General features: G+C 43.6%; 1 protein-coding gene across 1 annotated transcript; it reads left to right on the forward strand.

Annotated features, from left to right (window-relative positions):
* Positions 1 to 759: 759 nt before the first annotated feature.
* LOC106570002 (voltage-dependent calcium channel gamma-7 subunit) lies at positions 760 to 27,289 on the forward strand. Its single transcript, XM_014141844.3, has 6 exons — positions 760 to 1,222; positions 9,690 to 9,885; positions 16,429 to 16,518; positions 20,487 to 20,627; positions 25,368 to 25,513; positions 26,774 to 27,289. The coding sequence occupies exons 2-6, from the start codon at positions 9,696 to 9,698 to the stop codon at positions 27,263 to 27,265; spliced, it is 1,059 nt and encodes a 352-aa protein (XP_013997319.2). The 5' UTR covers positions 760 to 1,222; positions 9,690 to 9,695; the 3' UTR covers positions 27,266 to 27,289.
* The last annotated feature ends 199 nt before the right edge of the window (positions 27,290 to 27,488 follow it).

The following is a 27,488-nucleotide window of genomic DNA, read 5'->3' on the forward strand; positions in this document are numbered from 1 at the left end:
TTTGTGACCTTTCAGTCTATTAGGAAGGATAGGCGGTACGTGGTACGTGGTGGTTGTGTGTGTTGGAAAGGGATCGATTCCAATGCTGACCAACCACACTGCTTCCACATGCCCCGTTGACGCACAACCATTCCCATCAGTCTGCTCAGGTTAATGTGACTGCTCGAGCATGAACGGGCGCATGCGATCATAAACACACACACACACCCTCCTTGGTGATTTATACAACATCTGGACGACCATGAAGTAAGGTATCGCCAGTGTCTGTGTGCGCGCGCGCGTGTGCGGCTGTGCAGGTGGCCGTAGGCATAGAAGCAGAGCGGTGTACGTCATGCTGTGGAGCGGCACACTTAACTGAGCCACTATAGCCAACCCCTCCTCGCCTTCCCTTCCCTTCTACATACAAATATCCCCTTACAACAGTACAACTTCAGCTCACACTACAAGCCAGTGCAGCTCACTCACATGCCATGTTAAGTATGCATCAAATATATTTCTGATCATAACATATAATTGATATATGATTCAAAACCATGCACATTGTCTGTGATGATCACTCCTCTCCCAAAAAACGGTTTTGTAATGTAAGTCCTCATTTGACTCTAACTCATGAGCAGTTTATACGTGTTCTTTCTCTGTTTCAATTTAAATGCTACTGTAAATGAATCAAGTAAACGTTTCCAAGCAAAGTAGATCTGGTAACATAATCACTGTCCTCATTACCCTCTCTCTCAATACCACGTTGAATACAGTGTGTGTGTGTGTGTTGCTTGCTGCGTGCGGGCGCGCACTTGCGTGAGTGTAATCGCCAACCCAACTGGGTGTCCCCGCTGGCTTCTGTGTCGTGTGTTTTTGGCTGTCTCCTTGCAACAGTAGAACGTCTCAACTCGCAACTCTCCACGGTCATGCTGCCTGTCCCTCGCTCTGTGTGGCGCTTCCCCCCGCTTCCAACCATCTCACGCATCTCCCGCGCCGTCCTCAGTATAGGCTATTCAACCGATTCTCCGCAGTGCTGAAATAGAGAGTGAGTGAAACGAGGGGGGCAAAAGAGAGAGGGAGAGAAGCGAGGGGGCGATACGGGGAAATACACGAGAGAGAGAGAGAGTCAGAGAGAGAGAGAGAGAGAGAGAGAGGCGCAAAAGGAAAACTGCACAATCTGAAAAGGCTCCCTAGCGCGCGGATCTTTCGACGGCTGCACCATTCATTTGGACTGTCGGAAAGGGTGAGTAGTTCCTAGTGAGTATGTGTCATCACTGCGCTATACAAATTACCATTAATTTAATAAACCGGCTTAAAAAATGTCTCATCATAGTTTTCATTTTGGGTTATAGCAGTTCACACGTTTCGTGCTTACGTCGGTCTGTCAGAGTGTTGTGGGCTACAGTCAGTCTGTCTGTAACATTTGCTGCGTCTATTTAGTCTGGCTGAATACACACAGGAAATGCATGCAACTGACATTTGGGTCTGAAATTCTGAAAAAGCACTGTCTGTCGTTGTATAATATACGGTCTCGGGTCTCTCTCTCTCTCTCTCTCTCTCTATCGCTTGCTCCCCGCAAAATGTGCGTGTGGTAGGCTCTGAGAATGTTATCTTTATGAATATTTCCTCCCCGTGACATGTCTTGGTGATTAGAATCATTTGCGTGTCGCATTTGCCACTGGCGAGCGTTGTTCAATGCAGTGCTATAGGCGCACTGGAGTGAGTGGTAAAGCTCTATGTGGATGTGTGAGGAGAGGGAGAATCAATTTTGATATGTAGTTGGTATGGGAGACAAAAAAGTCATGCCTGTTACTTGGGGAACCTGAGGGGAAGATGTGTGTGTGTGATGTGTGCTGCACTAGCCTAGTTGTTGTGTATCTGGGTCCATGTGCATGTTTAAAATTGTGTGTGTGTGTGTGTGTGTGTGTGTGTGTGTGTGTGTGTGTGTGTGTGTGTGTGTGTGTGTGTGTGTGTGTGTGTCGAGTTTTTGATGGGAGTGTGACAGGAGGAAAGAGAAGGGGAGGAGGAGAGATAGAGAGCGAAAAAAGTGTGGCTCTGAGTGTCCAATTTAAATGTTTGTTCACCTTTATTCAACTAGGCAAGTCAGTTAAGAACAAATTATTATTTACAATGATGGCCTATGGGGAACAGTGGGTTAACTGACTTGTTCAAGGGAAGAATGTCAGCTTGGGGATTTGATCCTGCAACCTTTCAGTTATCAGCCCAATGCTCTAACCACTAGGCTACCTGCCGCCCAACGATCTAACCCCTGGGCTACCTGCCGCCCAACGCTCTAACCACTGGGCTACGTGCCGCCCAACGCTCTAACCACTGGGCTACCTGCCGCCCAACGCTCTAACCACTGGGCTACCTGCCGCCCAACGCTCTAACCACTGGGCTACCTGCCGCCCAACGCTCTAACCACTGGGCTACCTGCCGCCCAACGCTCTAACCACTGGGCTACCTGCCGCCCCGGGTTATCCCTGTCTCTTTCAGGCAGTCTTAATAGCCTTCAATGCCTCAGCATATAATGCTAAAGAAAACAGACATGGCTGTCCATGTATTTGTGAATGGTGGTTGGTGCCTGTAACTGTAGGTATAGTTGGCCATGTACAGGCATGTGGCACTCCTGTGTGTGTGTGTGTGTAGGCTGAGTCAGAGCGCTTGGATTCTCCTAACATTATTTGGGCCAAGGTCTTTCCCCAGATATGTCTTCCCCTCTCTCGCCCAATCCCTCCCTCTCTCTTTCCCTCTTTCTATCTCTCCATATCTCTCCCCCTACAGTTTATCTTCCCACATTGAGCACATTTGATGTTCACTATCTTTGTCATTCATGCATTTTAATGCACTGCACTCTGTACATGCATACAATGTACTGCACTCTGTACATTACTGTGCTGTTCATGTACTTTCTCCGGTACGTGGTTCTTATCATTCAAGAGGCTGATGTCAGACCACCTACTTTTCCATCCCTGCTTTAAATACTGCATTCTTCATGCCAGTTGGCCGAGCCTGTTGACAGGGGAACATATTGCCGCCTCAACAGAAAACGACACCCCATCCTGAGCCTTCCATGGCCGCTTAGCTGGGAATACCATCTGTGGGGCTGGTCCCGCTGCCTTGGGAGTTGTAGTTTCTGTACGACTCAGCAGTTGTCTTGGTCCACTGGACCCATGATTGCTCCAAATTGCCTCATCCATCCCTTCTTTCCCTTCCTCTTTCCATCATACTGTACTACGATGTTTAATGCAATGCTCCAGGGAGACAATGCACAATGAAGCACTGTGCCTCTGCATAGTATACCAAGTATTTCTCCCGATTTGATTCTATAAACTGCAGAAGCCTGAAGCACACATTAAAACATGTAGCTGTGTGTCCTTGAAAGTGGCTGGATCTGCTAAATGTCATTGAGAGAACCCTCGTCCCATTTGACTGTACCTAATATGTATATCATAACACCTCTATTACATGGTCATAACACATTCATTAGAATTACATGAGACCTGTCATAACACGTCATGGCGGTTCATGTCAAGTTATACCACTGTCATGACACGTGGAACATTTTCAACACCAATTTTTCTTATGTATGCTGACATTGGATTCACTAGTAATGACCTATCATGACATGTTAAGATAATGGATAATGTGATTCTTATCACAACCCTATAATGCTGTGTGCTACAGGGCACAATACCTCACGTAAAGTGCCTATTCCCTGAATTATTCACTGGTGGAAGGTCTTAATTAATCAAACGTATTAATATTATTACCAGTGGTGAAAAAAGTACTCAATTCTTATACTTGAGTAAAAGTAAACATACCTTAGTAGAAAATTACTCATGTAAAAGTGAGTCACCCAGTAAAATGCTATTTGAGTAAAAGTCTAAAAGTATTTGGTTTTAAATATACTTAAGTATCAAAAGTAAAAGTATAAATAATTGCATATTACTTATTTTAAGCAAACCAGACAGCACAATTTTCTTGTTTTTTATTTATTTACAGACAGCCAGGGGCACACTCCAACACTCAGATATAATTTACAAACTAAGCATTTGTGTTCAGTGAGTGCGTCAGATCAGAGACAGTAGGGATGACCGGGGATGTTCTCTTGATAAGTGCATGAATTGGACCATTTTCCTGTCCTGCTAAGCATTCAAAATGTAATGAGTGCTTTTGGGTATCAGGGAAAATGTATGGAGTAAAAAGTACATTATTTTCTTTAGGAATGTAGTGAAGTAAAAGTTGTCAAAAATTGAAATAGTAAAGTAAAGTACAGATACTGAAAAAAACTACTTAAGTAGTATTTAAAGTATTTTTACTTAAGTGCTTTACACCACTGATTATTACACACTTATTAACACCTGTATATTAATGACCCCAAATTACTGCCTTAATTAATAAGCCTAGCTAATTCATTAAGTGTGAAGTTTGTTAATTAAGCTACAAAAAGGAGCTGACCCAGTACAGTAGTGTACTTGGACCCATACACGAGACTATAGGCAAGTAGTGTCCTTGGTTTTACACTATCTAGTTTTCTGGTATTTCAGCACCTCACTAGTGGACAGCTCCACACTCTAACCATGACCTCAAACATATTCCCCCTCAGCCACACTCTCTCTCTCCCCGCCCTCCCCCCACTCTCTCTCCAAACTCTTAGTTTTATGCTATCTATTTTTCTGTTATTTCAGCACCATACTAGTGGACAGATCCACACTCTCACTGACCTCAAACATTATTCCCTTGAAGCTTCTCTCTCTCTCTCCAAACTCTCCTCTACTGATCCCTTCTTTTATTTGTCCCTTCCTCCATTGATTCCCTCCCTCCTTCATGCTATAACATAAAGCACACTCTTAAAGGGAGTGCTCCTAACCGCAGCTTGTTACATGTATAAAAGACACCTGTCCACAGAAGAAATCAATCAATCAGATTCCAAACTCTCCACCATGGCCAAGACCAAAGAGCTCTCCAAGGATGTCAGGGACAAGATTGTAGACCTACACAAGGCTGGAATGGGCTACAAGACCATCGCCAAGCAGCTTGGTGAGAAGGTGACAACATTTGGTGCGATTATTCGCAAATGGAAGAAACACAAAAGAACAGTCAATATCCCTCGGCCTGGGGCACCATGCAAGATCTCACCTCGTGGAGTTGCAATGAGCATGAGAACGGTGAGGAATCAGCCCAGAACTACACGGGAGGATCTTGTCAATGATCCCAAGGCAGCTGGGACCATAGTCACCAAGAAAACAATTGGTAACACACTACGTCGTGAAGGACTGAAATCCTGCAGCGCTGCTCAAGAATACATACAAAGCGACAAGAATACATATACATGCCCGTCTGAAGTTTGCCAATGAACATCTGAATGATTCAGAGGACAACTGGTGGAAGTGTTGTGGTCAGATGAGACCAAAATGGAGCTCTTTGGCATCAACTCAACTCGCCGTGTTTGGAGAAGGAGGAATGCTGCCTATGACCCCAAGAACACCATCTCCACCGTCAAACATGGAGGTGGAAACATTATGCTTTGGGGGTGTTTTTCTGCTAAGGGGACAGGAAAACTTCACCGCATCATTTGAGGGGCCATGTACTGTCAAATCTTGGGTGAGAACCTCCTTCCCTCAGCCAGGGCATTGAAAATGGGTTGTGGATGGGTATTCCAGCATGACAATGACCCAAAACACACGGCCAAGACAACAAAGGAGTGGCTCAAGAAGAAGCACATTAAGGTCCTGCGAGTCCGGAGTGGGGACAAAATCCCTCCTGAGATGTGTGCAAACCTGGTGGCCAACTACAAGAAACATCTGACCGCTGTGATTGCCAACAAGGGTTTTTCCACCAAGTACTAAGTCATGTTTTGCAGAGGGGTCAAATACTTATTTCCCTCATTAAAATGCAAATCAATTTATATCATTTTTGACATGCATTTTTCTGGATTTTTTTGTTGTTATTCTGTCTCTCACTGTTCATATAAACCTACCATTAAAATGATAGACTGATCATTTCTTTCTAAGTGGGCAAACGTACAAAATCAGCAGGGGATCAAATACTTTTCCCCCCCACTGTAAGCTCTACCAGTCCCAAGACAAAGTGGTGGAGCCTAGAGCTTGAACGATGAACAAAAAATGATCGACACCGACCATACCCATAACTTATCGCAGGAATCTTGCTGATATTGTTCATTACGATATGTAGCCTATACTAGAGAAATGGGAAGTTTAACATGAAATAAGTTTGCTAATATTGGTGATTGTTAATTGCACAATTGACAGTTACAGACATCAAATTAGTAGTAGTAGTTTGAAGGATAATACAAAAAACTGGTGCAAATGAATGTTGCAAACTTATCATTGTATTTATTGTCATCACATCAATTCAGGCAATTTATAGCAATATGAATTTTGGTCCATATCGCCCAGCTCTAGTGGAACCTAACTGAGGCTGCAGCATGGGAATTGTGGTTTATTCTGTAGGCTTTAACTACAAAGGGAATCTCATCCACCTCAATGCCCCATCTTAGAGAAACATACAGTGGCTTGCAAAAATATTCACACCCTTTGGCATTTTTCCTATTTTGTTGCCTTACAACATGGAATTACAATTTATTTTGGGGGGGGTTCGTATCATTTAATTTACACAACAAGCCTACCACTTTGAAGATGCAAAATATTTTTGGGGTGAAACAAACAAGAAATAAGACAAAAAAACTGAAAACTTGAGCATGTATAACTATTCACCCCCCAAAGCCAATACTTTGTAGAGCCACCTTTTGCAACAATTCCAGCTGCAAGTCTCTTGGGGTATGTCTCTATAAGCTTGGCACATCTAGCCACTGGGATTTTTGCCCATTCTTCAAGGCTCCTTCAAGTTGGATGGGTTCCGCTGGTGTACAACAATCTTTAAGTGATACCACAGATTCTCAATTGGATTGAGGTCTGGGCTTTGACTAGGCCATTCCAAGACATTTAAATGTTTCCCCTTAAATCACTCGAGTGTTGCTTTAGCAGTATGCTTAGGGTCATTGTCCTGCTGGAAAGGGAACCTCCGTCCCAGTCTCAAATCTCTTGAAGACTGAAACAGGTTTCCCTCAAGAATTTCCCTGTATTTAGTGCCATCCATCATTCTTTCAATTCTGACAAGTTTCCCAGTCCCTGCCGATTAAAAACATACCCACAGCATGATGCTGCCGCCACCATGCTTCACTGTGGGGATGATGTTCTCGGGGTGATGAGAGGTGTTGGGTTTGCGCCAGACATAGCGTTTTCCTTGATGTCCAAAAAGCTCAATTTTAGTCTCATCTAACCAGAGTACCATCTTCCATATGTTTGGGGAGTCTCCCACATGCCTTTTGGGGAACACTTATTTTTTTCTTTAAGCAATGGCTTTTTTCTGGCCTCTCTTCTGTAAAGCCCAGCTCTGTGGAGTGTACGGCTTAAAGTGGTCATATGGACAGATACTCCAATCTCCGCCATGGAGCTTTGCAGCTCCTTCAGGGTTATCTTTGGTCTCTTTGTTGCCTCTCTGATTAATGCCCTCCTTGCCTGGTCTGTGAGTTTTGGTAGGCGGCCCTCTCTTGGCAGGTTTGTTGTGGTGCCATATTCTTTCCATTTTTAAAGAAAGGATTTAATGGTGCTCCGTGGGATGTTCATAGTTTTTTATATATTTTTATAACCCAACCCTGATCTGTACTTCTCCACAACTTTGTCCCTGACCTGTTTGGAGAGCTCCTTGGTCTTCATGGTGCCGCTTGCTTTCTTGGTGGTGCTCCTTGCTTAGTGCTGTTGCTGACTCTGGGGCCTTTCAGAACAGGTGTGTATATATTCTGAGATCATGTGACAGATCATGTGACACTTAGATTGCACACAGGTGGACTATATTTAACTAATTATGTGACTTCTGAAGGTAATTGGTTGCACCAGATCTTATTTAGTGGCTTCATATCAAAGGGGGTGAACACATATGCACTTTCCGTTTTTATTTTTTTGAATGTTTTGAAACAAGTAATTTCTTTCATTTCACTTCACCAATTTGGACAATTTTGTGTATGTCCATTACATGAAATCCAAATAAAATTCATTTCAATTACAGGTTGTAATGCAACAAAATCGGAAAAATGCCAAGGGGGGTGAATACTTTTGCAAGACACTGTAGGTCTCTTCATGTTACTGAAACCAAGGGAATTGTTCTTTCTCATATCTTCAAAATGTTAGCGCACACAATGAATGACCCATGAGGGATTGACCCTGGCCACGTTCCATGCCTCTTACTCAATGTATTCTGTACTTAATGTGTTCCATCCATAAGGCCAGATGGTATCTATTACCCTATCCACACATTGTGCCATCCCGAACTAACTGTGCTGGCTTGGATATTTTCTTCTCATATTATGCTTTTCAGAATGTTTCCAACAACTATTGTTGTTTTGGCTTGGCTCGGTTGCTCAGTAGTGTGAAAAGCCCTTAAATCTAAAGGGAATTGGATGTTTTACTACAAATGATCAAAGTATCTGTTTGAGACTGCGGTCTTCACTCTCTCTGGCTGCCATGTCTAACACGCACAGTCAACATTGTTTATACAGAAGAAGCCTCTTCTCAGCTGCCATTCAAATTCATCTTCACATTCTGTTTGACCTTGCAGACACAAGTATGTGTCATACACAAATACTGAGCACCACAGATGCTAACAGTTGCACCTCCTTACCACCTCCTCCTCTATCCTATCATCGGTGGTTGCCTTGAGGGAATCTTGACACGTACACAGTCCCCCCTTTACCCTCGGTCACTCTCTCCTTGAGGTGACAATGTTGATTCAACCACTTTCTGAAGGTCTGGGTTGACTGGGTTCACGCGACGTAGGCAGGCCGGGGCTGCTTTTTACCATATCAAATATTTGTAACGGGTGAGTCATCATGAGTGAGAAAAATCCATTGTGACATTGCTGAATGTGCACTGCTGCATCTCAAAGCAGTGATGAGGTCATTTGTTCGGCACCACGGTAGCTCTCCTCCTCTCCTCCTCTTTTCTTCCCCGTGCAGGTTTTTCTTTTTTTCTTTCTTCTCACCAGTGAAGCATTTGAGTGAGAAAAGCCACACAGTATCAGTGGAGGAGCCTCACCTCTAATTTGCTGCACGCTGTTCTGTGATGGTGAGGTCATTCCACTCACTGGCACAGCGGGCTGGGAAGTCATGTGGTCCCTGTGTTGCTTTTATCGCTTTGTATGTATTCACTTTTTCGCTATACCTATAGCCTAGTTAAACCAGACTGAATCATCATTGAGTGCAGCATTCAGCCTGGTTTAACCAAGATAGTATTTACCGGATAGGTAACAGTAGTTACCGTATGTAGCCACACTGGTGGATAAGCCTCCACTTCCCTCAGTCTTTGCTATTTTAAGATGAGTTGAAGACAGAACAACGAGGTGATGCTGGTTAATTATCTTCAATGAAATGTGAAGCATTGTGATAGAAGGGATCATTCAGTCATGTGGAGAAGTTTTCTTTTCATTTTTCTCAACGCTAGAGTGGTTCCTCCACTGAGTTTGTCTCTGTTGAGTTATCCTGATGAGAAAACCCACCAGGGGAGAGGTCAACTCCATTTCAACCATGGTTTCCATTCACATACAGAATTAGCTGAACTGAAATAGACTCGACCCTAAACCTCACCTGGCCTCTCACCTCCTCTCTCCTCTTTCTTATCCTCTCTCCTCAGACAAGCATGTTTAGCACGCGGGCACTCACGCTCCTGTCCTCTGTGTTTGGGGCGTGCGGCCTGCTCCTGGTGGGCGTGGCTGTGTCCACAGACTACTGGCTGCTGATGGAGGAGGGCGTCATTCTGCAGCAGAACCAGAGCATGGAGGTCAGGATGGCCCTGCACTCCGGCATGTGGAGGGTCTGCTTCGTGGCAGGTATGCCAGAAAAGACACATTTCGTTTATATGTACAGAAGCATGCATAAACATATAGTATACATATTTACACATAATGCTTTGTGGCAGGTTTTGTGTGAGGAAAGCAATACGCATAAACAGTAGTTCATATGTACAGAAGCACACCTACACATACATTATTGTAATGCTTTGTGGCAGGTACTGGAATAAACATAGTCTATATTTCAGATTTCATTCCTTAACACACACACACACACACACACACACACATATTATTGTTACCCCATTGTCTTACGTCAGATCGCGTCACTCATATGCGATGCCCATCCCTCAACGGTTGTCACTAGTTACCACAGCCATAAAGTCAAAATTGTCTAAATCGTAAAAATGTATGAAAATAAAAATGAGCTTTTTGCTCTTCATTTAAATGTAGGGTTAGGCATAATGTTAGCTGTGTGGTTAAGGAGTGTAGCACCTATTTCTCAAAGCCAGAAATGCATACACTGAGTGTACAAAACTTTCCATTACATAGACTGACCAGGTGAAATCTATGATCCCATATTGATGTAACCTGTTAAATCCACTTCAATCAGTGTAGCTGAAGGGGAGGAGACTGGGTAAAGAAGGATTTTTAAACCTTGAGACAATTAAGACATGGATTGTGTGTGTGCCATTCAGAGGGTGAATGGGGAAGACAAAATATTTAAGTGCCTTTGAACAGGGTATGGTAGTAGGTGCCAGGCGCACCGGTTTGAGTGTGTCAAGAATTGCAGCGCTGCTGGGTTTTTCACGCTCAACAGTTTCCCATGTGTATCAAGAATGGTCCGCCACCCAAAATACATCAAGCCATCTTGACACAACTGTGGGAAGCATTGGAGTCAACATGGGCCAGCATCCCTGTGGAACGCTTTCAACCTCAAATAATTGAGGCTGTTCTGAGGGCAAAAGGGGGTGCAACTCAATATTAGAAAGGTTTTCCTAATGTTTTGTATAATTAAGCTATAAAGCACCAGGGGGCGTGGTGTATATGGCTAATATACCATGGCAAAGGGCTGTTCTTAGGCAGTGTCCCATTTTTAACCATTTGATGTGTCTGAAGGTCAACTCTGCCTACCCGGCGGGCCCGGAGACCTGATCAAGTGCACCTATAGGCCTACCACTGGCCAATCAGATAGCTCAGATCACTGTGTCTGCCGTATTACGTCATTGGTCTGAAGCTTCCACGAGCCCACAGCGAAGTTGGTGGTCGACTCTACAGTGTGAGATTTAAAATCTTTAAAAACCAAGACTAACGAGAAAGACTGTCAACTAATACAGCAAAGAACCACATTTTTTATGAATGTTTAATATTTTATTCATCACTGTCAACACTTTTTTCAACACTTAATGAGCCATAAAACGTCCTCTCCCTATCCACTCGCGCTTGTGTCTTTTTCATATCGAGGAATATTTCACTTTCTCTGGTCAGATGAGTTACAACAGGAATTGATGCATGAGTCAGAAATAATGTGTAAATCGAGTTTGGCAATCAGCTTGAAGAAGGTGTCCCCTTTTTGGTCAGTCAGCACTCAGCGGAGGAAGAGCTCAGGGAAGGTGAGAGGCAGCCTTCTCGCTCTCGCTCTCCCTCCACTGAGACTGACCATCAGAGGCACCATCAGTCCAGTAAAAAAAAGAAAAGATTTTCCTTCATGCCTCACAAGTAATACACAAATGATATATTACCAGTGTGATGATAATTGGCAGGGCAATTCAAGAATAGCCAATATGCAGTGATCATTTATTAAGCCTGTAGCCTTCGGCACCAACCTCATTGCTACAGAACAGTTTTTAATAGGTTAATGTTGAATAGGCTTACATTTTTTTAAGACATGTTTAAAGAAAAATCAGAGCGGTAGATCTCTGCCTGCATTTTGATTCAGAAAGTGATCTCTGCTCAGAAAAGGTTGGTGACCGCTGAGGGAGGGCACCTTAAAGATATTCCATACACTGGACTGATGGCAGATTTTAGGAACGGAATATGGAATATGTGGGGTCTGCACGTTGCGGTAACGTTGTGACTCCGGGGGAGTTTTATACATGGCCTGCCTAGTGGGGGATAAACTGAAATGCGACACTTCGGCCAAGGATCCGACTGCGGATCTGGTGGCATTTCTGAGAAGCCCTGGAGCCAGACTTTCTTTGGACGGGTGCATTGTGGATTTTGCTCAATGGGATTTTTTTTCTTTTTCTTTTAGGATCAATGTTATCACAGTTCGCTATTTTCTTCCTCCGTTTCTGAATACATTTTTTGTTATTTCTTTCTAGTTGGCAAAATAAGTGAGCTAGATTTTTTGTGTGTGCTGCCATGTCAATAACATAGCTAAGTTTGTTACTGGTATGGGCTAGTGAGTATCCTAAACCCAGCTAGCTAAACAGATAGCCGGAAGTTAAAACAGGGTAGAGAGGGAGAGGTGAAATTATGATGAAATTACATTTTTATTATATAAAGACTGTAATTGTGTCTATGTTGTGAATATTGTAGAAAAATCCTCACAGCCATTTTCCATACTACAAATGTAAGTGCCACTTGGGGTGCACCAGTTTACCATCTACAGGCAATATGTTCTGAGTTTTTTGCGTTCTGAGCTTTTCACATTTGCATGTTTCTCCGCGATTGTTACTTTGGGGTCAGCGAGCGCAGCAGCAGCTGGGCTGGCGGCAGATCAGGCGCTAGTTGCTTCTCCAAACGTATTTGTTGTGATAAAATAATGTTGCTAAAGTAGCTTGCTAGCTAATGGAGAAAGCACTTGGTGTTTATCATTGAGTGTGTGGACCAGGTTAGCTTCCTATTCATTTCATACGAAGTGACTGACTTAGAGCTAATGCCATGGACAAATTTAAGCTAGTTGTCGGGCACATTGTCAAAATCAAGAAATACCAAACTTGTAGTTGTAAAATTGAGCGACATAGACTTCATCAGCAAAAAAACTTCACAATCAATTACGTATTTATTTTTACACTGAGTTTATAATAATTTGAGGGTGAAGTGGGTTCATTAGGCAGTGTCACCTAGGTAATTGTAACGACTGTTGAATGGAGTAGACCAAGGCGCAGCGTGGTTAGTGCTCATCATAATATTTTAATGGAACACTTACAACAAAACAAGAAACGAACGACAGCCAAAACAGTTCTGTCAGGTAAACACTAAACAGAAATTAACCACCCACAAAACCAAAAGGAAACCAGGCTACCTAAGTATGGCTCCCAATCAGCGACAACGAAGTACAGCTGTCCCTGGTTGAGAGCCATACCAGGCCAAAACAAAGAAATACAAAACATAGAAAAAGGACATAGAATATAACCCCAAAACACACAGAAAACCACCCCCTGCCACGCCCTGACCAAACTACAATAACAAATAACTCCTTTTACTGGTCAGGACATGACAGTAATATCAGACAGGTAGGCCAAGCGACAGCCCTTTCTTTTCCCAAAATCTGTCCCTCATTGAATATAAAAAAAAATCTATGAATCTCATTGTTAGGGCGGAAACAAAAGCATCTCATCATTATATCTATATCTCTGGTAATATTTATGGCAGCCCATTGTAGCCAGATTACTTTCAAGCTATCCCATTACCCTTTGCGAGATACGAGTAGGGTCTGTCTGCGGACCGCAGACTGGTGGGCGCGGCGTGTAGTACCGATCGAATACACACAGCACCCACCAAGTAGTACCACGCTAGAGTTGGGTTCAACAGGGTCTGGCTCCAGCAGATATGTCTACTAGCTAGCTAACTAGCTAGTGTGCATGTAGTGACGTAATGCTTGTAGTGATGTAATGCTAGTGGGCGAGGCATGTAATTATGTAATACTAATGGGCTTCGTACTGTTACAAGTACCCTCAATGGCAGTGGGTGTGGAGTGGAGTTACTGCAGTCCGCAGATAGATATTTAAGTGATAATGCCAGAGAAGCCAGTGTTTGGAGGATATATTGGCACTGGTGTTGTTAGGCCCGAGACGAAGTCGAAGGCCGGCAAACTGTGCCAATATATTCTCCAAACACCGGCTTCTCGGGCATTATCACGTTATACAATGGGTTACCAACATAATCAAATAATGATTGACATTTTTCATAAAAAACGTTATTTGGATTAATTTATTCATACTATTTCATCCTTCCACAATATATTGTCCCGAAACAAATCTAAGGTTGCTACCCAAGCCGGCTGGTCGTTCGTTCTATTGGTTCGGTTGCCAGAGACGCTACCCAGTCGTTCTGTAACGCGGGTCGTCTAATGGGGACCAAGACGCGGCGTGTGAAGTGCTCATATTCACTTTTATTTAACTCAAAATCAAACAAACAACAAAATGACCGTTAACAGTCCCGTCAGGTGCAACATACACAAAACAGGAAAGAACCACCCACAAAACACAGGAACAAACACCCCTACTAAATAGGACCTTCAATTAGAGGCAACGAGGAACAGCTGCCTCCAATTGAAGGTCAACCCAAGAAACTTAAACATAGAAATAGACACACTAGAACAAACATAGAAATATACTAACATAGAACATAAACCAAAACACATAAAACAAACACCACCTGACCAAACTACAATAACAAATAACCCCCTTTACTGGTCAGGACGTGACAGTACCCCCCCCCCCCCCCCCCAAAGGTGCAGACCCCGTATGCACCTCAAAGAAAATACAAAATAAACCCCAAATAAAGGGAGGGAAGGGAGGGTGGCTTCCGTCACCGACGGCTTCCGTGCTACACCCCCCCTTCCCAAACCTCCCCCCATGGAGGTGGCTCTGGCGCCGGGCTTAATCCCCATTCTAACCTGTCCACCCCTGCTGAAGGCTCAGGGCTGTAGCCCACCGCTGAAGGCTCTGGGCTGAGGGGCGACTCTGGCTGCGCCGGGCTGAGGGGCGAACACCCCCTGCCACGCCCTGACCAAACTACAATAACAAATAACCCCCTTTACTGGATAGGACGTGACACGTTCAGTCTTTTTGTTCTGTATCTACAGACGCGACCCAGTCATTCGTTCTAAACGTTCCATTGCCATACTGCCTGGCAACATTCTTATCCCTTGCTTGCTAACTAGCCAACTATGGCTAACTTACAGTCACGTCAAACAGTGCAGACAGAATAACAACAGTAGCTGCATTTGTTTAAGATGATTTCTAGTGACATTTATTTGGACACATCCATAATGAGCTAATGAAGCACGATTTTGCCTAGCATAGAAAATGTGCTCTCTCATTAGGACACTGTTGTTCAGAGGAGCTAGCCAACAACACAGCTAACACAACCACTTCAAACTGAAGCTGGAAAGAATGCAAACTAGCTGCACTTCGTTTCGTTTTCAATTCACATTTCTTTGTATATATCCATACAAATAATGCCAGCTGATTCATGATTTCGACTGGCTGAGAAATGCTGCCTGCCTCTCTCTGGTCCAGACTCCCGACCCCTACACATTCATTATTATGGGACAGGTTATTTCGATTTGAATATTGAAACAATGTTGCAAATGTTGGAGAGACCGACAGCAAGGTCTATACAAATCTCCGCTGTTGAAAACTAAATGTTAGTCTAAAAGAAATGTGTGGTAATGTCTAGATGCTTTTTATAGTGGAGATGAAGTTTATAACTTCCCTGCCAGGGCTGATGAGACATTGGATTGCGCAGTCAGATGGAACAGAGTAAATAGGCATTTTAACGTCATAACTTGTGGAATAGACACCGGCTGGAATGTGCTTTTAACCAATCAGCATTCAGGATTAGACCCACCCGTTGTATAACATTGGACAGATCAGTGCACGCGGAATCAACGCGCTATCTGACGTAAGACAATGATTGTTACCCATGACTCAGAGACTTTAGTCTGCTAAGGTCGAAGGGAAGGCTTAAGGAAAAATGTGCGCACACACGCACGCAGGCACGCACACACACACACACACACACACACACACACACACACACCCCCTTTAGCCAGGGTTATATTGGTGGCCCTCCAGGGGAATGGCATTGTATGTGCTGGTGCCTGGTACATAAGGTGAAAGGTGAAAGATGCTGCTGTCGTGTGGAATGTGGCTTTCCTCACTGACTGTTCACCTCTGTGCCACTCTGATTAAGTGTCCCCCTCTCTGTCCAAATTCCAGGTTAATGACTTCCTCTCCATTCCACCCCTTGTGTCTCTTCTGCTCATCCCCTATAAACCTTGATTTCCACTCTCCCTCTGGGCTTATTTTTTTTCTCTCTCTCTCTCTCTCTCTCTCTCTCTCTCTCTCTCTCTCTCTCTCTCTCTCTCTCTCTCTCTCTCTCTGTCTCTGTCTCTGTCTCTCCCTCGCTCTCTCTGTCTCTCTCTGTCTCTCCCTCTCTCTCTGTCTCTGTCTCTGTCTCTCCCTCTCCCTCGCTCTCGCTCTCTCTGTCTCTATCTCTCTCTCTCTGTATCTGTCTCTCTCTGTCTCTGTCTGTCTCTGTCTCTCTGTCTGTCTCTGTCTCTCTCTCTCTGTCTCTCTCTCTCTCTCTGTCTCTGTCTCTGTCACTCTCTCTCTCTCTCTCTCTCAGGACCTGAAAAGGGGAGATGTGTAGCATCAGAATACTTCACCACTGAAGCTGAGATAGATATTGTGACCGAAAACACTGCAAATATACTGAGTAAGTGATGACACCTGACCACAGTGGGAAACGTAGAGGAAAATGAACGGGGGGGGGGGGGGGGGGGGGGGGTCAAAATCAAAAGTAACAGTCAGTATCTGGTGTGGCCATTAAGTACTGCAGTGCATCTCCTCCTCATGGACGGCACCAGATTTGCCAGTTCTTGCTGTGAGATGTTACCCCACTCTTCCACCAAGGCATCTGCAAGTTCCCAGACATTTCTGGGGGGAATGGCCCTAGCCCTCACCCTCCGATCCAACAGGTCCCAGACGTGCTCAATGAGATTGAGATCCGGGCTCTTCGCTGGCCATGGCAGAACATTGACATTCCTGTCTTGCAGGAAATCACACAATGAGAACAAGCTCAGTCCGATGATGCTGTGACACACCGCCCCAGACCATGACAGACCCTCCACCTCCAAATCGATCCTGCTCCAGAGTACAGGCCTCGGTGTAACGCTCATTCCTTCGACGATAAACGCAAATCTGACCATCACCCCTGGTGAGACAAAACCGCAACTCGTCAGTGTAGAGCAGTTTTTGCCAGTCCTGTCTGGTTCAGCGACGGTGGGTTTGTGCCCATAGGTGACGTTGTTGCCGGTGATGTCTGGTGAGGACCTGCCTTACAACAGGCCTACAAGCCCTCAGTCCAGCCTCTCTCAGCCTATTGCGGACAGTCTAGGCACTGATGAAGGGATTGTGCATTCCTGGTGTAACTCGGGCAGTTGTTGTTGCCATCCTGTACCTGTCCCGCAGGTGTGATGTTCGGATGTACCGATCCTGTGCAGGTGTTGTTACACGTGGTCTGCCACTGCGAGGACGATCAGCTGTCCATCCTGTCTCCCTGTAGCGCTGACAGACATTGCAATTTATTGCCCTGGCCACATCTGCAGTCCTCATACCTCCTTGAGGCATGCCTTAGGCACATTCACACAGATGAGCAGGGACCCTTGGCATCTTTTTTGGGGGTGTTTTTCAGAGTCAGTAGAAAGGCCTCTTTAGTGTCCTAAGTTTTTATAACTGTGACCTTAATTGCCTACCGTCTGTAAGCTGTATGTGTCTTAACGACCGTTCCACAGGTGTATGTTCATTAATTGTTTATGGTTCATTGAACAAGCATGGGAAAAAAGTGTTTAAACCCTTTGCAATGAAGATCTGTGAAGTTATTTGGATTTTTACGAATGATCTTTGAAAGACAGGGTCCTGAAAAAGGGACGTTTCATTTTTTGCTAAGTTTATTTGAATTATTTAAGATGTGGAAACTTGGAAAACCTTATAAACTGTAGAACATTGTGGCCCAAAAGTGGACTGTATAGACCACAATGGAACCTGACACACTAGGACAAAGGGCATTGACCTTACTACAGTATAGGGTTCTATAAAGCATGCTGCAGGCGTAACAAACTGTTGGGAATGATAAACATTTTCCCTTGGGAATCAATGTTACTTAATCGTTATTTTAGATGATTTCCTTTCTTTGTGATTGACAAGTGATACAATTGAATTAGGATGGTGGGGGCTGGTATTAAACAAAGCATGTATTTCTGTACACAATTGCTCCTAATCCCAAGTCAACCTGTGTAACTACTTCATAAAGACTTTATAGTCATGTAAGAGAGGAAGGAAGTGAAGTAGATGACAATCTTTCTCTGTATAATTCATGTGTTCACTCATGACTTTCATTTGAATTAATAACAATTATTATTTGCAATGACAGCAAGAGGCAAAAGGCCTCCTGTGGGGCAGGGGGCGAAGATTAAAAGTGTATGGCAAGACAGACAACACACGGAAGACACTTGGCAACAGCACAGATACATCAGCAGACAGTGGAGACAAAGCACATCACGACAGGAGAGACACCGCCACAGTACATGACGGGAGACCTATGGCAACAAGACGACATGGCACACGCATTGTTAAGGGCAGACAACAGTACGACAAAATAGGCAGAGACAAAGCACATCACGACAAGCGGGACATCACAACACTACATGATGGGAGATCTATGGCAACAGTGTAAAACATTGTAGGAACAGGCAACAGCATGAGGGACAAGTGGCAGACTACAATACAAGTAACATAGCACTATTGAATAGACAAATAGACAAGGCAACAAATAATTGCAGAGCAAGCAGACAGATATAAAAAAGACGTAATCAGTAGCCTGAGTTATTGGTTTGCATGTAGTGCAAACCAAGCATGATGTTTGCATAACAGCTACAACATAACAGCTACAGCTTAACAGCTACAGCATAACAGTTACAGCTTAACAGCTACAGCATAACAGCTACAACATAAAAGCTACAGCATAACAGTTACAGCTTAACAGTTACAGCTTAACAGCTACAGCATAACAGCTACCGCATTACAGCTACACCATAACAACAACAACATAACAGTTACAGCTTAACAGCTACAACATAACAGTTACAGCTTAACAGCTACAGCATAACAGCTACCGCATTACAGCTACAGCATAACAGCTACACCATAACAACAACAACATAACAGCTACAACATAACAACTACAGCAGGACAGCTACAACATAACATCTACAACATATCAGCTACAACATTACAGCTACAACATAACAGCTACAGCATAACAGCTACAGCATTACAGCTACACCATAACAGCTACAGCATAACAGCTACAGCATTACAGCTACAACATAACAGCATTACAGTTACAGCATAACAGCTACAGCATTACAGGTACAGCATAACAGCTACAGCATTACAGCTACAACATTACAGATACAACATAACAGCTACAACATAACAGCTACAGCATTACAGCTACAGCATTACAGCTACAAAATAACAGCTCCAGCATAACAGCTACAGCATAACAGCTACAGCATTACAGCTACAGCATTACAGCTACAACATAAAAGCTACAACATACCAGCTACAACTTAACAGTTACAACATAACAATTACAAAATAACAGCTACAGCATTACAGCTACAACATACCAGCTACAGCATAACAGCTACAGCATAACAGCTACAGCGTTACAGCTACAGCGTTACAGCTACAGCGTAACAGCTACAGCGTAACAGCTACAGCATAACAGCTACAGCATAACAGCTACAACATAACAGCTACAACATACCAGCTAAAGCATAACAGCTACAGCATTACAGCTACAGCATAACAGCTACAGCATAACAGCCACAGCGTTACAGCCACAGCGTTACAGATACAGCGTTACAGATACAGCGTAACAGCTACAACGTAACAGCTACAGCGTAACAGCTACAGCATAACAGCTACAGCATAACAGCTACAACATAACATCTACAACATAACAGCTACAGTATTACAGCTACAGCATAACAGCTACAGCATAACAGCTACAACATAACATCTACAACATAACATCTACAACATAACAGCTATAACATAACATCTACAATATTTCAGCTACAGCATAACAGCTACAGCATTACAGCTACAACGTAACAGCTACAGCATAACAGCTACAGCATTACGGCTACAACATAACATCTACAACATAACAGCTAGAGCATGACAGCTACAGCATAACAGCTACAGCATAACATCTACAACATAACAGCTACAACCTAACAGCTACAACATAACAGCTACAACATAACATCAACAACATAACAACTACAAATCATTCATATAATTGTATACCAGTTTAGACCATTCATATTTGTTTAATGTGTTATGTATAGTGCATTCATTTATTTATGAACTTAATTATTCATAAATAGAGGAAGAGAATAACAGAAAGCATTTTCCACTGAATGCAGCTTAAGTTTTATTATCCCAGTGGGACACTGAAACTTGGTTTAAAACGATGTAAGAAATGTTGAATCTTTTGACTATGTTTGATTTTTTTATTTAATTGTTTTACTTAACTCTCCCTCCTCTCAATATATCTTTCTCTCTTCTTCTGTCTTTCTCTCATCCTGTTTCCTTCTATCCCTTCATCAGAGATGGTACGGACAGCCACGCCGTTCCCCATGGTGTCGCTGCTCTTCGTCTTCACTGCCTTCGTCATCAGTAACATCGGACACATCCGGCCACAGCGCACCATCCTGGCCTTCATCTCCGGAATATTCTTCATCCTCTCAGGTACGGAGCCACATGCTTTTTTATGATGAAAGGAAATTAAGTTTCCCATTGGCTGTTGTTTTAATGATGTTCAGTATTTAAGATACTTATTGGTTGATGAGAGCTGCCAATGGTTTGTAAAGTTGGTTCTGTGTGGTTTGGGTCTGGAACCCCCCTGATTGGTTGTTGGTTTAGTGGCTTGGCTGACAGCGTATCCTGATTCTCAGTTGTCTATAAGATTACATCAGTTTCTATTTGGGGGTATTGCAGATCTTGCTCACAGATGCTAGCCTAGCATGAGATGCTGCTGACAGAGCAGTTATGTGCCCATCTTGTCCTTATTATATGTCACTGGCCTGCAGCAGTGAACAATTGCACTGTTTCAGGCTCAAATGTATTAAGTAATGGTTTTCTAGTAGTTAACTCAATGAAGGTATTTTTTTGTGTAAATATTGAATTATAAATGTGCTTTCCTGTATTATACAGTGCATTCGGAAAGTATTCAGACCCCTTGACTTTTTCCACATTTTGTTACATTAAAGCCTTGTTCTAAAATTGATTAAATTGTTTTTTCCCCTCATCAGTCTACACTCAATACCCAAAAATGACAAAGGAAATACAGGTTTTTAGACATTTTTGCAAATGTATTAAAAATATAAAACTGAAATATCACATTTACAGAAGTAATCAGACCCTTTACTCAGTACTTTGTTGAAGCACCTTTGGCAGTGATTACAGCCTCGAGTCTTCTTGGGTATGAAGTAGAGGTCGACCGATTATGAATTTTCAACGCCGATACCGATTATTGGAGGACCAAAAAATTCCGATACCGATTAATCGGCCAATTTTTATTTATTTATTTGTAATAATGACAATTACAACAATACTGAATGAACACTTATTTTAACTTAATATAATACATCAATAAAATCAATTTAGCCTCAAATAAATAATGAAACATGTTCAATTTGGTTTAAATAATGCAAAAACAAAGTGTTGGAGAAGAAAGTAAAAGTGCAATATGTGCCATGTAAGAAAGCTAACGTTTAAGTTCCTTGCTCAGAACATGAGAACATATGAAAGCTGGTGGTTCCTTTTAACATGAGTCTTCAATATTCCCTGGTAAGAAGTTTTAGGTTGTAGTTATTATAGGAATTATAGGACTATTTCTCTCTATACGATTTGTATTTCATATACCTTTGACTATTGGATGTTCTTATAGGCACTTTAGTATTGCCAGTGTAACAGTATAGCTTCCGTCCCTCTCCTCGCTCCTACCTGGGCTCGAACCAGGAACACATCGACAACAGCCACCCTCGAAGCAGCGTTACCCATGCAGAGCAAGGGGAACAACTACTCCAAGTCTCAGAGCGAGTGACGTTTGAAACGCTATTAGCGTGCACCCCGCTAACTAGCTAGCCATTTCACATCGGTTACACCAGCCTAATCTTGGGAGTTGATAGGCTTGAAGTCATAAACAGCGCAATGCTTGAAGCACAGCGAAGAGCTGCTGGCAAAACGCACGAAAGTGCTGTTTGAATGAATGTTTACGAGCCTGCTGCTGCCTACCACGGCTCAGTCAGACTGCTCTATCAAATCATAGACTTAATTATAATATAATAAACACACAGAAATACGAGCCTTAGGTCATTAATATGGTCAAATCCAGAAACTATCATCTCGAAAACAAAACGTTTATTTTTTCAGTGAAATACAGAACCGTTCCGTATTTTATCTAACGGGTGGCATCCCTAAGTCTAAATATTGCTGTTACATTGCACAACCTTCAATATTATGTCATAATTACATAAAATTCTGGCAAATTAGTTCGCAACGAGCCAGGTGGCATATACCCTGACTCTGCGTGTAATGAACGCAAGAGAACTGACACAATTTCACCTGGTTAATATTGCCTGCTAACCTGGATTTCTTTTAGCTAAATATGCAGGTTTAAAAATATATACTTCTGTGTATTGATTTTAAGAAAGGCATTGATGTTTATGGTTATGTACAGTCGTGCAACGATTGTGCTTTTTTCGCAAATGCGCTTTTGTTAAATCATCCCCCGTTTGGCGAAGTTGGCTGTCTTTGTTAGGAAGAAATAGTATTCACACAGTTCGCAACGAGCCAGGCGGCCCAAACTGCTGCATATACCCTGACTCTGTTGCAGAGGTGACACATGGTTGGTTTTTGCTCTGACATGCACTGTCAACTGTGGGACCTTGTAGAGACAGGTGTGCCTTTCCAAATCATATCCAATCAATTGAATTTACCACAGGTGAACTGGAAACAGGATGCACCTGAGCTCAATTTCTAGTCTCATACCAAAGGGTCTCAATACTTATGTAGATAAGGTATTTCTGTTTTTTTTATTTGCCAACATTTAAAAAAAACTATTTTCAATTTGTCATATGGGGTATTGTGTGTAGATTGATGAGGAATTGTTTTTAAATAATCCATTTTAGAACAAGGCTTTAATGTAACAAAATGTGAAAAAAGAGAAGGGGTCTGAATGCTTTCCGAATGCACTGTACTTATGCTAAAATGTGTATTCTATTCTACTGAGCCATTTCCTTTATGTTCGTATTCTTATATTTTATTATTTCTTATTGTTGTTGAATAGACAAGAAGGAACCTGCAAGTAAGCATTTCGTTGGACTAATACAACTTGAAACTTGACACATTTTGGGCTGTGAATTGAGAAAAGAAAACTTAAAATATTGTAAAACCACAACAGCTTCAGATAATGGGTCCCAAGAAACGACTTGAGAAATTGACTGGACTTATTGAGTTTGTTGTTGTTATTCACTCTGTTTCTTTGAAGCCATTTGAACAAACGGACAACTCTATAGATGCTCAGCGTGGTATTGTTCTCAATGTCTTTGCCCTAGAAAAGATGTTTTGGTTGCCAATGAATTCAATTTCATTAACATTCCACAACACAAAATATAGAAAATGTAACGTTCTCACACACCGATCCAGGATCAGGATCATACACCCTAACCCAAACCATTCTGAAAAAAACAGAATGGAAGTTGCAAACTGGCTCCGGTGCAGCCTGCCTTTCTTCAGAGAGGGACAGCTCTCTGTTCTGTGTTTTCTAGCACGCCCACGCAGAATGGCTGACTTCTGCTGAGAGGGAAGCAGGCGAGGAGCTAGCAGCAGCTAGCCACAGCTCCCCCTGCTGAGACAGTAAGGGGGAGCCAGGTCACTGGTTCCCAGGAGCTTTGGTCGCTGCTGCTGCAGCTGCTGTTACTGCTGCCTGCTGGAGCCTGCTGCCTGAATCTCCTGCTGTTGTTTTTGTGCTGCTGGTCAGGGCTGATTATGTAGTGGGGCTGTTATGCTGGTTAATGGTGGTGGAGGAGTTTGGGGTCAGAGGCTGCAGAAGCCGAGGCTGGCTGGCTGGCTGGGGAAAAGCACTGACACATCGTTTAATGGGGGTTTCTTTCTCTTCCGTCACTCCGCTTCTATTTTGTCCACGTTTATCGCAAATTCGCAGGCATGCAGGCAGTGGTTGGGATTTGGTTTCCATTTAGAACGTGTAGTAAGGCTAATTTATTCAAAATAATGATTCATGAAAATGTGGTTCAAGAAGGGGTCTTGAGGATCTTCTTATTCAGTTGTTTTATTGTTTTTTTTTAATGCGTCAGGGGAAATGTGCTCAAATGTTTGGCCATACGAGCTCTTTTCAGTGTGAAGGCTGAAACATGGAGCAACAATGGTGGCTGTCGGAAGGCTATCTGAGCAAACAATTGCGATACTGCGGTTATTTTCAGCAGTGGCACTAATTTAGCTAGTCTAGTGTACTACAGCTGTGGCGCTCATATTTGTAGTAGTAGCAATGTATCATAATCACGTTTTACTATCTATAATTTATGATTCTTGTTTTCATAAAATAACACTCTCATAAACAAAACACACATTTCACTTTGACCTGCATCGTTGTGAAAACAAAAAGATTTTCACTGTACCCTGTAATCACACCTGCAACCCTGTACATGTTACTATTAAACTTTAAATCCTTTATAATACCTGGAATTCTACCTGGAACCAAAAAGGGTTCTTCAAAGGGTTCTTTTTAGGTTCTAGATAGCACCTTTTTTTCTAAGAGTGTAGGCCACATACTGTCCCACTTTCGGGTCTGTCTTGCCCTCTATGTCAAGGGGATCTATTTGGATGCCAAGACAATAAGCAGTCAGAGATGTACTCGTATAAAAGAATACTATGTCTCTCCACCTTTCTTTTCATCTCAAACTCTCTCCCTCCATCTTGCTCACTGTGTATCCTGCTGTCTCCAAATCTCTCTCTCGCTCTCCCTACTACCCACCCTCCCCTTCATGTTCACACTCTCTGACCCATTCCCCCACCCACTCTCGCCCCTGGCGTTTGTCCCTTCCCTCCTCCCTTCTGCTCTCTTTCCTCCACCCTTCTCTCTCTCATTCTCACTTATGATTCCCCATCACCCTTCCTCTCTCGCTCACTGTTTCCTATAATCTCCTCAACACTGCGCACTCCCTCTCTCCCCCTCTCCATTCTTTCTCTCTCTCCTCTTCCTCTCTCCCCCCTCCACTGGCTCGCCGCTTCTCCCCTCCTCCTTTCTCTCCCCTCTTCTCTCCCTCTCTCCATTCCATCTCTCTCTCTTTCCACTACTCCTTCCCATGTCTTTCTCTGCCTCTATGCCCCTCATTGCCTCTTTTTTTCGCACCATGCTTTCTCTTTCCCTCCCTTTTTCTCTCCACCCCGTCCTCTCCTCCTTCTCAGGGCTGAGCCTGGTGGTGGGCCTGGTCCTCTACATCAGCAGCATCAACGACGAGGTGATGAACCGGCCGCGTGAGCCCGAGCACTTCTTCCACTACCATTACGGCTGGTCCTTCGCCTTCGCTGCCAGCTCCTTCCTCCTCAAAGAGGTCAGCACACCTGTCCGCCTGCCAGCGTAGCGCCCGACCACTAACTATTAACCCCTGCTAACTGCTAACCGACTAGCTTAGTGCTTCACTGTTAGGACCCCCCCCCCCCCAATCTTGCATCAATATTCATAAATGTTAATAGCGCACACTTTAGGGCGACAGCTCTGTCACAGCGGCAGCTTAAAAACGCTGCTGTTGTCACATGAATATACTATTCGCTAGAGGGCTTTTCTTTTTTTCCAGCCCCTCTGCAGTGGCAGGAGGAAGAGGAGGGGGAATAAAGCTTAGCATTGGTGTCGACGTGCTCAAGTTTCAAGGATGTTGTACTAAGATGTCAGCGATGAATAGTGGATGAGGATGTAAATGTTTGTGTCGGCTGTTTGGCGCAACATTGCATTTTTGATAAGGAGTTATTACACAGAGGAGCGGTTTGAGCACTGTTATGTCTTCAGAGGTTTGTGCATCATAGAGACATATTCCACAGTTGAAAATAACTCACACATGTAATGTTATTAAAATGTTTAGTATTTATATTAATTGAAAACGTTGTGTAGCTCTTTCAGGATGCTACATTACGTCCTGTTGTATTGTGTTTTTATTAAAAGCACAGTGCAGTCAAATACGTGATTTACCTGTGTTTTATATATATTCTTCCACACTGTGAAGTTGTGAAAATTATTATAATGCCATTTTATGTAAGCACTGTTTGAAAAGACTGCTAGAAAGGTCTGCCTGTTTTGGAGTTTATAGACCAATAATAAAGACAGTTTCAAACCTCTCTGCCAGTAGCAGCTAGTTTTCAGTTTTCCCTTCCCAACTTCCCAGACAGTCCTAACAAAATCCTTGAATGAGAAATGACTCTTTGCTAAGAAGCTATTTTTGTTTCTTCTTGACCATTTTATTTGAAAACAATCACTGTGCTATAAAATTACTACTACTACTACTACTATTTCTACTTTAATTGAAAACAGTCACAGTGAGGTACTTCATCGTTACCCAGACATGATTTGATATTGAGATAAAAACGGCTGCATTGGACCTTTAAATGTTCCAGTGTTTGTGTTTCATAGTCCAATACTGTATGTCATTTTTATATAATATAATACATTTTTATTTAGGCTTATTTTTGCTGTGGTTCATAGTGTGCCTGATGTATGACGGCCAAATGTGTCACTTATGACTTCTTTGGGATGGTGTTTCATGTCATGTAGTAATATGAGTCACGGTATCTCATAGTGTGCTTGCGCTGCTCTCTCCCAGGGGGCTGGGGTGATGTCAGTGTACCTGTTCATGAAGCGCTACGCCGAGGAGGAGATGTACCGGCCCCACCCATCCCTCTACCGCCCCCGCCTGTCCGAGTGCAGCGACTACAGCGGCCAGTACCTTCACCCCGAGTCATGGCCTCCTCCACAGCGGGGCCGCAGCGCGTCTGAGGTCTCCAGCGACATCTCCATCCAGCTGAACCAGACGCCCCCGCCGCCCAAGGGCAGCTCCCAGCAGCAGCAACAACAGCAACAGCAGCAGGCCCCGTCCTCTGGCCCCTCCTCGGGCGCCAGCTACCAGCAGTCTTCCTCCTCCTCCTCCTACCCCCACCACACCATGTCCTCCCACCCCCTCCACTCCAGCCACCACACCATGTCCTCTCACCCCAGCGGGCCTCCTCCCCAGTCTATGCCCATGGCCATGCCCCCCTCTGCCCAGCCCCCTCCCCGCTACCACCAACACATGCGCATGAGTGCCTCGCCATGCTAGAAGGGGGGGTGAGGGATGAGAGGGGGGGGGGGGGGGTAGACAGAGTGGGGGTTGGCTCTGTTATACGCGCAACACACAGAGACAGATGCAAACACACACGCACGTACACACACCCAAGCACACAGATGCACGCATGAAGAGTGTGGGAGGAGAGATGGAAGCAAGGATGAGAGAAGGAGATTTAGGAGATCAAGAGAAAGAAGGGAATGAACGAGGGAAAGAG

The sequence above is a fragment of the Salmo salar genome, chromosome 14 (assembly GCF_965601325.2).
Source record: "Salmo salar chromosome 14, fSalSal1, whole genome shotgun sequence".
NCBI classification, from domain to species: Eukaryota; Metazoa; Chordata; class Actinopteri; order Salmoniformes; family Salmonidae; genus Salmo; species Salmo salar.